The sequence below is a fragment of the Pseudomicrostroma glucosiphilum genome (assembly GCF_003144135.1).
Source record: "Pseudomicrostroma glucosiphilum strain MCA 4718 unplaced genomic scaffold BCV69scaffold_3, whole genome shotgun sequence".
NCBI classification, from domain to species: Eukaryota; Fungi; Basidiomycota; class Exobasidiomycetes; order Microstromatales; family Microstromataceae; genus Microstroma; species Microstroma glucosiphilum.
In genome coordinates this window covers 1,158,194-1,170,237 of record NW_020289915.1, presented here as the reverse complement: position 1 = coordinate 1,170,237, position 12,044 = coordinate 1,158,194, and the positions used below count along the sequence as shown (strand labels likewise).

The 12,044-nt window shown below is 56.4% G+C and overlaps 7 protein-coding genes across 7 annotated transcripts; 6 read left to right on the top strand and 1 right to left on the bottom strand.

Annotated features, from left to right (window-relative positions):
• Positions 1-399: 399 nt before the first annotated feature.
• BCV69DRAFT_297810 (hypothetical protein) lies at positions 400-1,923 on the top strand (the record flags this gene model as incomplete). Its single annotated transcript, XM_025494157.1, has 1 exon — positions 400-1,923. The coding sequence occupies one exon, from the start codon at positions 400-402 to the stop codon at positions 1,921-1,923; it is 1,524 nt and encodes a 507-aa protein (XP_025349685.1).
• Positions 1,924-2,203: 280 nt separating this feature from the next.
• BCV69DRAFT_146537 (ClpP/crotonase) lies at positions 2,204-3,755 on the top strand. The gene is made up of 3 exons (XM_025489330.1): positions 2,204-2,476; positions 2,565-3,338; positions 3,416-3,755. Exons 1-3 carry the CDS (start codon positions 2,360-2,362, stop codon positions 3,473-3,475), a joined length of 951 nt encoding a protein of 316 aa, XP_025349684.1. The 5' UTR covers positions 2,204-2,359; the 3' UTR covers positions 3,476-3,755.
• Position 3,756: 1 nt separating this feature from the next.
• BCV69DRAFT_306735 (hypothetical protein) lies at positions 3,757-4,899 on the top strand. The gene has a single exon (XM_025494687.1). It carries the CDS (start codon positions 3,799-3,801, stop codon positions 4,513-4,515), a length of 717 nt encoding a protein of 238 aa, XP_025349683.1. The 5' UTR covers positions 3,757-3,798; the 3' UTR covers positions 4,516-4,899.
• On the top strand, positions 4,543-5,135 carry BCV69DRAFT_306731 (hypothetical protein; the record flags this gene model as incomplete). The annotated part of the gene is made up of 1 exon (XM_025494686.1): positions 4,543-5,135. A coding segment is annotated over one exon (357 nt), but the record flags the coding sequence as incomplete, so codon positions are not given.
• A 116-nt stretch (positions 5,136-5,251) lies between these two features.
• Positions 5,252-8,339, top strand: BCV69DRAFT_281505 (hypothetical protein). Its single transcript, XM_025492011.1, has one exon. It carries the CDS (start codon positions 5,748-5,750, stop codon positions 8,181-8,183), a length of 2,436 nt encoding a protein of 811 aa, XP_025349681.1. The 5' UTR covers positions 5,252-5,747; the 3' UTR covers positions 8,184-8,339.
• Positions 8,340-8,875: 536 nt separating this feature from the next.
• Positions 8,876-10,982, top strand: BCV69DRAFT_292944 (2-methylcitrate dehydratase). The gene is made up of 2 exons (XM_025493819.1): positions 8,876-9,357; positions 9,445-10,982. The coding sequence occupies exons 1-2, from the start codon at positions 8,917-8,919 to the stop codon at positions 10,681-10,683; spliced, it is 1,680 nt and encodes a 559-aa protein (XP_025349680.1). The 5' UTR covers positions 8,876-8,916; the 3' UTR covers positions 10,684-10,982.
• On the bottom strand, positions 10,742-12,006 carry BCV69DRAFT_146288 (hypothetical protein). The gene is made up of 3 exons (XM_025489329.1): positions 11,772-12,006; positions 11,569-11,701; positions 10,742-11,486 (listed from the first exon to the last, which is right to left on the bottom strand). The coding sequence occupies exons 1-3, from the start codon at positions 11,772-11,774 to the stop codon at positions 10,918-10,920; spliced, it is 705 nt and encodes a 234-aa protein (XP_025349679.1). The 5' UTR covers positions 11,775-12,006; the 3' UTR covers positions 10,742-10,917.
• Positions 12,007-12,044: the final 38 nt, after the last annotated feature.

Here is a 12,044-nt window from a genome sequence, read left to right as displayed (position 1 = left end):
TCGATAAGGCGGCTCACAGTGCTTCGGGATGTTTCGGGTCTAGCCGCCGATTGGGGCAGCGTTCCGAGGTGGGTGGAGTGCACGGGGCGCAAAGAAAGACGAAAAGCCAGGCGGGCCAGTCATCGGAGGATTCTGGATTTTGCCAGTAGATTTCACTGCCCATCGCAACGGCAACTTGATCGCGCCTACACTCCCTTCATCTCCATCGTTGTCTGTCAAGCCCATCCCAACAAGCAGTCACACATTGTGACTTTTGCTCTGTGCCCCTTTGCTCTTTGAGCCGACGCCTTTGCTCGAGAGATCGTGATGCGGGCCGGTTGCGCCTCCTGCCAGCCACATTAAGAGTCCTAACCTCGAACCTTCTAGGGTGCTAGCCTACGCAACCCTTCGAAGCCCATCATGCTACGAGAGCAGACACAGGCTCACCACAAACATCATCCCAATACTACCACCTACTATGGCGATCGGCAGCAAGAGATGAACTTCTCGGAAGCTGGAAGCTCCTCTGCTCCTTTCGATGCTGCAGCCCATGCTCCTCGCCCAGCGACAGCTACCTTCTCGTCATTACCTGCTAGTAGCTCAAATTTTCCAGCATTCAGCTGGAGTACCAGCCCTTCTGCAGCGCCTCCTTTCTCGTCCGCACCGCTTCCACGGCGGAAGAGGCCGAGAGGCAGATCTCAAAAGGGAGACGGCCTGGCATCACTGTCTAGCCCAGCCCACCCCTTCGCAGATGCCCAGAGCAGGTACGACGGGGTCGACTATGGTCGAGATAGCGACAGCTGCGACTCGGACTCGGAGCAAGGAGAGCCTCTCACTCCCTCTTATCGCTACGTAGACGATGGCTTGGGACGCGCTGGTAGTCCAGAGAAGGCTGCTCATCCGAAGAAGCGACAGCGCCCGCACTTAGACACGGAAGATGTCGGACGTTTTGCTGGGATGAGCATCTTCGAGGAGAGAGGTACAGGGGCATCGCATACAGCAGAAGCTGCGAGACGAGCTGGGTTTGGGGCACCGCCGTCGAGTCCTCTGTCGCCCGTGAGGGCACCGCCTGCTTCCCCGACTACGGTAGGCGCAATGGCAAGCGGACCATTGGCATCGAGTGTAGCTTTGCAGGCTAGTACTGGCACTAGTCGCTTGGATGAAGGGAGGGAGGAATGTGAGGACGTGGGCATGGGCCGAGGACCCAGCAGCTGGGAGATCGACCAATATAGGTCCTACATTGCCAGTCTGGAAGACGAGGCTGATACCAGCGGCTCAGACGCGCAAGGAGATCAAAGCGATGCGCAAGCGGACGGGGCTAGGTATACTGCTATCACACAGAAGGAAGCTGAGCAGCTAGCCTCTTTTCGACGTCAGCAAATCTCCAAGTACAAAGCGGACGTTATGTCCGTTGCGGAAGAGGACGATGTATCGTCTCACCGATCTCCCTCATTCGCAATCAACCCAGAATTGCTCGCAAAGCTCGAAGCCCACTCGCGAGCCGTCGTACTCGGAGGCGACATCAGTAGTCGACCTATTGCGGGCAGAAAGTCCGGGGGCGTTACGCCTGCGACGACACCTCCTGATCAAGAAGAGGCCAAGGGGGAATTGGTGCTTTGGAGAAGCCCAGAGGAGATACTTGCTCCGTCGGGTACTGCTGCGCTCCGGGCGGAGAGGTCAGGCAGGGACAGCATGGCGGCCATGGACTCGCCTCGCTCTCTGGCAATAGCAGGAGGGTCGTCCGCCAGGCAGACATCTTCAATAGGTTCGAGCGATCTTCAGGAGCCTCTCTTCGCGTTCGGCACACACTCCCCGCCGAAGACATTCTCTCCGGTGTTCGCGGCTATTGCTGCTGGTAAGGCGAGACATACCGCACCTGGTGAAGCGATTGGCGGGGTAGGACCAGCTGACGAGGTTGACCAAGAGATGGAGCTGGATGATTGAAGAGCGTAAGATGGGGTCAGTCTGATCTGAGAGTGTAGAAGAGATTGAGGTCACGTGTAGAGTGGTGGAGGAACACACATAGTAGCATGCAAGCGTAGCAGAATCGCGCACCAAAATCTAGACTTCAAATTGTTATTGCTCATGCTGCCTCAAGAGCAGCATTGAAGAGATATGTCGAATATTCGTTTGTGAAGGCAGAGAAGATGCTCTTCCCATTCTAGGGCTCCCCTTCCTCAGAAAAGGCCCGAGCGCCAGATCGGCTCGGCAAAGTCCGCTGCTTCCGGGTGTGGGGTAAACTCGATAGGCCGGACCTGTAGCATCCTTACCCCACATTCACTCTCTAGCTTTCACCTAGAGTCTTGAACTCTCAGCTGATCCGTCCCTGTCTCCCACAGACAGACCGTTTGTCTTCTCATAACAAGTAACTCTTCCGATCATGGCATCTCATCTTTCGCCCCCGACCGTGGGCGAGCACTTGCTGATCTCATTCCCAGAGGAGCACGTGTTGCATCTGCAGCTCAACCGGCCGAAGCAGATGAACTCTATGAACGATGTAAGTGATTGAGATGGTTCCATAGCTTAGTGGTAAACCTGATGGCGCGAGGCTGACCCTGCACCCTTCCCTACAATACGCGCCACAGGAGCTCGAAGACGACCTGCGCAAGACGCTCCGGTGGTTCGAAGCGACTCCCACCCTATGGGTGCTAGTCCTCTCCGGCTCTCCAACCTCAAAGGCATTCTGTGCGGGTCAAGACCTCAAAGAGTGGTTGATTAAGCGCGGTACACCTCCGCCTGTGGCCTCCTCGTCCTCCTCTTCGCCCCCGCTCCAGTCCGAGGAGGAGAAGCGTGCTACGCAGCATCGAATCCGACACCTAGGCGGCTTTGGAGGTCTCTCGACGCTGCAGTCCACCAAGCCTCTGCTGCTAGCCGTAGATGGCCTAGCTATGGGAGGGGGTATGGAAATCCTTCTCAACATGGACTTAGTCTTCGCCACATCCCGTGCACGCTTTGCTCTACCAGAGGTGCTCCGCGGCGTAGTAGCAGCCCAGGGTGGTATTCCCCGCTTGCTCAAGCTCGTCGGCCATGCAAGAGCTAGTGAACTGCTTCTCACCGGACGCACCTTCCAAGCGGAAGAGCTCCGTGAAATGGGTCTGGTGAACAGCGTCGTGTCGGTAGACATCAAGGCCAGCCCGGAAGAAGGACAAAAGGCAGTCGTTGCCGAGGCGCTGAAGTATGCAAAGATGATCACCGCTGCCTCGCCCGACTCTGTGAGGGTCACAAAACAGGCGCTGAGGCTCGCAAGAGATGGAAGTGGGCATATTGATCAGAGTACATTGCAGAACGTGGAGAGCAAGCAAAGTCGGGGCTTATATGCTGGGCGGAACTTCCGCGAGGGACTCACGGCTTTCAAGGAGGTGAGTCAGTGGTGGAGACAGCTATGATTAGACTCTCTCTGATTCGTAGCTCTTTCCTCTTGCTTGTTCTTTCGCAGAAACGAGCTCCAAAATGGACTGATCCAATTAGCTTCGAGCGCAAGGGGTCTAAATTGTAGCAGCGCAGTGTACAAAAATTAGGCATGGCATTGACCCACTTGACTCTCACGATCTCTGAGCATGTGGAATGTGTGAATCTCTCCGAGCATTAAGAGCAGTACTCAGGACCTCCAGCAGGCGCAATGCTTCGCACCTCTCGTAGAAGGGGTGCTGTTCCGGTACGCTCACGGGCGCGAAGTGTTCCTAATTCCGGCGAGATCGGAACGGAAGCAGAAGTGGAGGAGGCGCGGAGCCGATTTGTCCCTCGAGAGGTCCCAGTCATGTTTAGAAATCCAATCCCTCGCGCCCCCTCACTGAGATACCCCACCAATACTGCCTCACTATGAATCCTGCGTCCTCATCAGTGAGGGCCTTCAGACCTCTTCTGGCGCATGCAGCGTCGTCCGCTCGGTCGTCGACAACGCCTCGCATTGCCACCTTTGCAACGTCGTCGTACCTTCGGAGACCGCCACAGCCGACGGCCCCCGTCAGGGAAGCAGCGGAACCGGCCGTGGTAAAGTCGCCATCTCAGCCACCTAACCCTGCATCGTGGCCTGGCAGGCAAAAGGAGTCTTCTCCTACTAGTCAAAGCGCCTGGCATGGCCAGCAAAGTGGACCAACCCCCGCTGCCCCCCAAGTCGAGTCGATTCCTCACGCTGAGAGCAGCAAAGCAGCCCAAGAGCGGGCAGCCAAGCTATCCACTGAAGGTCGGACTCAGCAGCAGCAGCAGCCATCCAAGACACAGAGCGTTTCGGCTGGTCAGAGCGCATCTACCTCTGCATCGGAAGGATCTTGTGCTACCCTGTCGCCCTCTTCACCTGCGGGACCAAGAAGCCAGACAGCTGTTGCACAGGGCAAGGCAAAGGAGTCAAGCACACCCAAAGCTGCTCCACCCGAGGAAGCGCCTGCAAAGGGAGCTGCTGCTACCTCGCCATCACCTCCTAGTACATCGGCCGCCAAGCCTGCCACGAGCGGAAAGGCATTCAGAGCGAAGAAAGCAGCACTGAGTCTGGTGAGTGGCGAAGCGGAGCGCAGAAGTGTCTATAAACCGAGTCGCTGACACTTGATCCCTGGTGACTAATTGTGTCAGACCCCTACGGCTGTAGAGCGACTCAATGAGCTTCTCGAGTCTGACTCAGGCCCACGACTGATCCGGATTGGCGTTCGCAACAAGGGCTGTGCTGGTATGAGCTACCACCTCGAGTATGTCACGCCAGATCAAGCCGGCAAGTTCGACGAGCGCGTAAAGCAGGACGGCGTGGAGGTCTTGATTGATAGCAAGGCTCTGTTCAGCATCATTGGATCAGAGATGGACTGGCAGGAGGACAAGTTGAGCGCCAAGTTCGTATTCAACAACCCCAATGTCAAGGAGAGTTGTGGCTGTGGTGAGTACATGATAGGTGTGGCGAGTAATATCCCTCTGCTCCAAGTTCAGCCAAGCTGACGCCCTCCCCCATACACTGTGACCTTTCGATTGTTACCAGGCGAGTCTTTCCTCACATGATCATCCACAACACCGGCAGTTGGCGTTGTCGCGCCGTACAAGAATATTCATTCGCAATAGAACATCTCTACATCACACATCCTCCAATTGTGTAGTCATTGCTGCTCTGAGTCTCTCCTATGTGCTTGCTGTGCCGACGATCTCACCACGTCCGTATCACTTCCGCGCATCCCGTCCTGTTGTTACGACTTACGAGGCCGCCGATCCATGATTGCCCCAGTGACTGGTTGAAAGGCGGGGCGCGCCCAAAAGGTTGATTGCCGAGCGGAGGCGCCGGCGCCCAACGCCTGACTTTCAAAAGCCTCCGCTTCTGAGAAATGCGTCCGTGGCCCGGGCTTGTAGTTGACCCTGGCACGGATTTCAGACAGATTGGCATTCCCAATCCACCTTTGTTTGGCTACCATATCCCTCACCTGCCAGCCTATTCTTCTTTACTGCTACGTCTTTCCTTTCTCTCTCTGAGTATTTCTACTCCACCCGCTGCCACCCGCGATCAGATTCCTAGAAGGCGTTGCCCCACCAATTGCCGAGCACATCCGCACAGCCATAACACTCACACCCATCGGCACATAGCATCCGGCATTCTCTTCAAGACCTCATCACATTCGGCAGCCAGTGTGTTGCGACAAGCATAGGAACCTCACATACAAGAATGGTCGCTCAACGGCTCGAATCGCTTCTTCGAGCTCTAGCCGTAGCGTAGAGGCGCTACCTGCTTGCAGGGGCCCATATCGCCCATCTCCTCCCAGCGTCAGGTCAGCCTCGCCCAAGTACTTCCCTGCTTTGCAATGGTCGGCACTGCTACATCTCGGCCCAACAGGGGCTTCGTGGGAGGATGGTTGTCCATGGCTCCCGAGAGTGAGAACGCAGCCTCGCCAACAGCTTCCTCTTCCAGGCTAGACCTCGTCGCCTCTCCACCCACAGCTTCAAGCACCCATGCTTCAATATCTTCACCTCGCCGCGGAGGTGGCTCATCTTCAAGCACTCATCCAAGGAGAGCTACCTTTCAGCTGGGAGCGGTCGACGATACATCGACTATTCCCACACCTGTCACTCCTGCCTCGAGGAGCTCCTCGGCATCGATGATGTCTCCGGTCTTCGATGTCCGAGCAAGCTTCCTCCCAATGACGTTTAACAAGAAGCCGACCACCAACATCCAGAGCGAGAATACAGTGGACCTTCCTTCGAAACCATCGAATGCCCTTCCTACTTCCGATGGCGGCCACAAGCTAGAGTCCGAGGACTTCAAGGGCTCAATGCTACATAATATCGAAGACGACGGCAAAGGTCTGGAATTCGCTGGGCGGCGGTGGAAGGGCAAGACTGCCCATGCCGTCGAGCAAGAGCTAGAACAGGTGGGAGATACGACGATTATGAGCTACGCTCCAGATGCAGTCTATCTCGCTAGCAGACTAGAGGGGCTCAGGAGAAATCTTGAGGCCGGCGGTGAGGAGGCGAGGGGGAGACGGTGGCTTCCGACTCAGGAAGAGGACGATCTCGCTGAGCTCGCAGCGTCAGAGGTCGATGAAGCGCCCGTGCCGCTTGCTGTCGAAGAGGCTGATTGCCAGAGATCTCCGAAGATCTCCCCGCCTGCTAAGCTTTCTCCGCCTCGGCTTCTGCTATCGGACGACACTAGCGCACCGACTCTCGAGGCGCCATCTGCAAAGCCTACGGTCCGCGAAGACCGCCTGCCAGCCACACTTCCACCTCATATCACGGACCTCATCCAGCCGCCGCCTCTCATTGTACATGACGCTCCGGCAGACCTTACACCGGCAGCCAAAGCCGCTGCTCTAGACTCTCGAGTAGAGATCCGCCTACTTAGGAGATCAGATCTGGAACAAGTCAGAGAGCTGCATTGTCTGCATGGAGACAACGACAAAGTCGACACTGAGCATTACGCGACCTCGGCCGCATTTTTGCTGCGACTCTTGGTCGATGAGACCCACGTCTGCCTCGTTGCAGTGGCCAAGCCGCTGCCAGCACCGGATGAGCCTTTCGACCGGAAGCACCACTTCCAACAGAAACATCTGTGGCCCGCCCCTCCTCCACCCAGTATGGACATGCCAGCTAGCTCAGTCGCCTATGTGTTGGCGGGACAGGGTCTCAGCTCCAATTCGCCGCTCCTCCGCCCCATCGATGCTTTGGCTGCCAAGCGTAACCAAACACGGTCTCCTCGCGCCCCGGCAAGCAGCTTAGGTCGGCACTCTCCTATACTCGGCGCCACCGTAGAGGAGCGCGAGGGAAGCGACAGTGACGCAGACTCCACCAGGGCGGAATTGGACGAGGATGACGAAGACGAGGATAGCTTCTCGGTTGAGAGACTGAGCTCACCTGAAGCCTCTAATGGGCAGTCTCCAGATTCTTCACTGCCAGAGCCTTCTCCGGCAAAGGCAGCGGGTGCAAGCTACAGAGTGCCATTGTTGCCTCCTCTGACTCCAATCGCTGGTAACAGCCCACCTGCGGGAGACAATGCGCAAGGCGAGCCTCAATCTTTGAGTGGCAGCTATTCGTCTTCGAACTCTCTTGGAAGTATGGCGCTCAAGAGAGCATACGAGACAGCGCCAGCTGCGACGACAAAGGCACGGCGGGCGCGAAGCTCGGTCGGAGAGGACGTCTCGCCGCCAGCCAGCACGGAGACTTCACCTTCTCAGTCTCACCTGGCTCCAGGACACAACCTAGTGCTGACAGGTCCTACGAATGAAGTCGCCCCGCCTCGTGCTCTTCGAGTCATGGTTCCCCCCGCTCCGGGTGCTTCAGTCGAGAATGAAGTCATTCTCGGTGTCGCCTCAGCCGCCATCTCGATCAAGCCAGCGACAGAGTCTCTTTGGGGGAATGCGGACGCCTCTTCCTCTCGAGCGGTGAAAGAGGTACACGTTTTGACCCTCTCTGTAGCCCGAGCTGAGCGGGGCTTGGGTCTGGGAGGAAGACTGCTGGATCGACTGATGGACGAGGCCCTGAGGCGCAACATCTCCTCGGCCTATCGCGCATCCATGGGTAGGCGTATCGCTCCTGGCTCACCCAACCCATCGCGAATCTACCTGGAGGTGCATCCAGACAGCAAGCATGCTCTGGCGCTGTATAAGGGTAGAGGATTTGATGCCAAGCGCCGCCTACCTGGCTACTTTAGAGGAGACGCAAGGATACCTACAAATGTGCGGAGCTTGCCGGGAGGAAGCGATGCGGTGCTCATGGAGAAGTGGGATAATGGCGAGCCGGCTTGAGAGCTGGGGAAAGCTTGCTGTCTGCCGATTCGTGTGCAATGTACTCCATGTTCCGTTTGTTTCTCAATTTTCTCAGCCATGCTTTGAACATGAACAATTACTAGATATCACAGTTGCAATACCACTCTGTCTGCTGTCCAAGAAACTTCAGGAAGGGCAAAAAACTATGAACAGCACTACCAACTGTACAAAATTTTAGCAAAACTTCAGCATCCAGGATTCCCGCGTGGTCCCCCACCGCAGTACTGACTGGACGGTACCTTGCTTAACTTCGCAGATCGGACGGGATGCGGTGCTTTCAAGGTCCTATGGCCGAAGATGAAAGTGATAATATATGAGCGGAATATAAGTGTGCAAACTTGATTACGACCGTAGCGATCCCTGGTGATCATTGATTTGCACACACACCCTCGCCTCCCCAACCCACGTTTCCGTCATCAGAATGCCAGATTCAAAGGTAGACCAAGATATCGCGCCTGCCGTCATTCGGGTGTCCCTCCTGGCAGACTGCTAGGGTGTCTCAGGTTTTCTGGGGGAGGCATAGGCGGAATTGGGCCGGCGGAGTCTGAATCTGGACCGGTTGCCCGGCTGTCCGCGCTCCGCCTTTCACGACCCTTCGTCGCCGAGGCAGACGTCCCTACGACTTCTTCCTTTCCGGAGCTCCTACCTTCCCAACCACACACCAACACATTCCCCCTCCCTCTACTCCAGCATACTCATCCGCCCTACGCCAATGCTTCGCCTTCCTTCGACGTCTGTATCAGCACTGAGGTCTGCTGCCCGTACCAACTCCACTCTTGCCCTCTCTGCTTCGGCCTCTCGCGCCCTCTCCACTTCCATCGCTTCCAAGGCCGCCTCGCCCGTAGCAGCCAAGAGCGCCTCCCGTCAGGCCAAGAACAGCCCCCGCTCCGCTCTCTTCTCTACCTCCGCTCCCAAGATGGCTGGCGGTGTCGGTCTCGGTGAGGACAATGTCCGCCCCCCTCCGGACGAGGTTGTGCAGAAGATTGCCGACTACGTCCACGACTTTGACAGCATCTCGCAGGAGGCCTACGACACTGCCAGGCTCGATCTGCTCGACACACTAGGCTGTGGTATGGAAGCTCTGAAGTTCCCTCAGGCTCGATCTGTCCTCGGTCCCGTCGTCCCCGGTACTGAGGTCCCCAATGGAACCAAGGTCAGTTGTGTAGCTGCATCGTGTACGCTGCTGCGAGGAGAGTCTGAGCGCTGACAGCATGCCCTGACCCTCACTGTTGCCCACCAGGTTCCCGGTACTCCTTATGTTCTCGACCCCATTCGAGGTGCCTTCAACATCGGTGCCATGGTCCGTTGGTTGGACTTCAACGACACCTGGCTCGCTGCCGAGTGGGGCCACCCCTCTGACAACCTGGGCTCCATCCTGGCTGTCGCTGACTGGCTGTCTCGAACCAACGTCGCCAATGGCAAGGCGCCCCTGAAGGTGCAGGACGTCCTGACTGCCATGATCAAGGCACACGAGATTCAAGGAGTCATTGCTCTCGAGAACTCGTTCAACCGAGTCGGTCTCGACCACGTCCTGCTCGTCAAGCTCGCTTCTACTGCTGTTGTTTCCAAGATGCTGGGCAACAGCCGAGACCAGACCATCGATGCCATCACCCACGCCCTGGTGGACGGACAGTCGCTGCGAACGTACCGCCACGCTCCCAATGCTGGCTCTCGTAAGTCTTGGGCTGCAGGAGACGCTTGCTCCCGAGCTGTGAACCTTGCACTCCTTGTTAAGAAGGGGGAGCCCGGATACCCTTCTATCCTGACTGCCAAGACTTGGGGCTTCTACGATGTCCTGTTCAAGGGCAAGCCTTTTGAGTTCACTCGCGAGTACGCATCCTACGTCATGGAGAACGTCCTGTTCAAGCTTGTTCCCGCCGAGTTCCACGCTCAGACTGCCGTCGAGTCTGCTGTCGTTCTGCACAAGCAGATGAAGGAGGCTGGCAAGACCGTTGATGACATCAAGCGTATCAACATCAAGTCCACTGAGGCCACCATCCGCATCATTTCCAAGCAGGGCAAGCTCGCCAACTACGCCGACAGGGACCACTGCATCCAGTACATGGTTGCTGTGCCCCTGATCGAGGGTGGTCTGGAGCCCCAGCACTACAACGACGACTATGCCGCGTCCACTCCCATGATCGACACCCTGAGGAGCAAGACCTACGTCGAGGAGAACAAGGAGTACTCCCGAGGCTACCTGGACCCCGAGCAGAGGTCCATCGGTAACGACGTCGAGATCGAGTTCAACGACGGCTCCAAGATCCAGCACGCCATGGAGTACCCTGTAGGCCACGCCAGGAGGAGGGACGAGGCCAAGCCTCTCATCGCTGCCAAGCTGAAGAAGCACCTTGACGGACATGGCTACTCCAGTTCAGACCAGGACGCCATCCTGAAGCTCATCGATGACCACAAGACTCTCGTCGACCTCCCCGTCAACGAGTTCGTCGAGCTCTGGAAGCCCTCGACCCTCGTCTAAGCTATTTCGCCAGGAACAAACAACAGCTAGACGCGACACGGATCACGCAATGTGCTTTTCCCACAATTCACAATGTTCTAGAAAATCAGCTGTGGTATTGATGTAGCAAAACAAAGCATGTGTTGGGTATCGAGATTTGCTATTTGACAGTGGGATTGTGAGCCTGAAAGTTCGTTGCACCGTAGACTGCGTGACAATTTAGAACTGTGAGGGTCAATCATTGCTTTGCAGATGTTACAGCCTCTTGACTCCTCGCTTTGCAGCGGTGACTTTCTTCGTCGGTGGGGCTGTCTTGCTGGGGACAGAGCTCGCTGATGATGATGCTGCTCCTGCCGTCGCACCCGTCTTTTCCACCTTATCCTCCATGGCCGCATTAAGTACTTTACTTGCATTGTCTGAAAGCGAGCGCTGCAGCGGTGGAGCAATGGCTTGTGTAGCTACTGGCAGGGCAGCAGGCTCAAACATTCCAACCGGGCAAGAAGCCGCATGTACCGAAGTCCACAGTCTCGCCGTGGCTGCATACTCTTCGTAATTCTCCTGCAACAATCTCCCCGCCTCTGCATTCAGAGCACTATCGGGATTGGGAGAAATCAGGAGACACTTGATGACAGTGAGGACGTGTCCGATGCCGTATTCCGGGGACCAGTCTTTCTTGAGGGTCGAGACGCAAATTTCGCCTGTGCTGATGGAGACATTTGGGTGGAAGATGCGGGTCGACATGAGACAGCGCGGAGGAACAGAGGGAAATTCTGATGGGAAGGAGAAGGTGATGAGGAAATAGCCAGAGGCAAAGGGGGTGCCGGCTGTTGTGCATAGATGGAGATCGGGGGACTTGATCAGGATGGCTTCAGCATACGAATATGGGCATCGCCGTCAGTCACTTACGAGGACCCTGTACCCATCCACGAATATCTGTCACGTCACAATCATCTACCTGGACTCGCACACAGTCGGGTGGATTGGCTTGAAGGGACCGCACCTCTTTGATCAGGCGCTTCATTGTGCTTGAAGGGGGTGCCTAGGGTGCCAAGTAAACGGAAATGTTAGATAAAGGACGTCATGAAGGCGCCAACTTTGCGGATACATACCATGATGATACCGTGGGCTTCGAACGTCGAAGTACCTGACGACCAATGATAGTGTTGTTTGTAGCGAGACGTTAGAGCTTCGGAAGGAGCAGGCGGAATGCGTAGAAGCTAAACGCATCGTCAATTTCAAGCTCAGACCAACACACGCGCCTAATGCCATCGGAACGGAAGAGGATACTTCTTGAGCTGCTCCAGTTCCTGTTCCTGTTCCTGGAGCTGAGCTTGAATGCAGAGGAGAGGCAGGATGGCAATCAATGAGTCTGAGCTCTCTCA

Excerpts from the sequence above, each read along its gene's own strand:
- BCV69DRAFT_146537 (XM_025489330.1), top strand. The coding sequence starts at position 2,360 with ATGGCATCTCATCTTTCGCCCCCGACCGTGGGCGAGCACTTGCTGATC. Across the intron at positions 2,477-2,564 it reads AGATGAACTCTATGAACGAT|GAGCTCGAAGACGACCTGCG; the intron begins GTAAGTGATTGA and ends TACGCGCCACAG. Across the intron at positions 3,339-3,415 it reads GACTCACGGCTTTCAAGGAG|AAACGAGCTCCAAAATGGAC; the intron begins GTGAGTCAGTGG and ends GTTCTTTCGCAG.
- BCV69DRAFT_306735 (XM_025494687.1), top strand. The coding sequence starts at position 3,799 with ATGAATCCTGCGTCCTCATCAGTGAGGGCCTTCAGACCTCTTCTGGCG.
- BCV69DRAFT_281505 (XM_025492011.1), top strand. The coding sequence starts at position 5,748 with ATGGTCGGCACTGCTACATCTCGGCCCAACAGGGGCTTCGTGGGAGGA.
- BCV69DRAFT_292944 (XM_025493819.1), top strand. The coding sequence starts at position 8,917 with ATGCTTCGCCTTCCTTCGACGTCTGTATCAGCACTGAGGTCTGCTGCC. Across the intron at positions 9,358-9,444 it reads AGGTCCCCAATGGAACCAAG|GTTCCCGGTACTCCTTATGT; the intron begins GTCAGTTGTGTA and ends GTTGCCCACCAG.
- BCV69DRAFT_146288 (XM_025489329.1), bottom strand. Across the intron at positions 11,487-11,568 it reads TGGATGGGTACAGGGTCCTC|CCGGCACCCCCTTTGCCTCT; the intron begins GTAAGTGACTGA and ends TATGCACAACAG.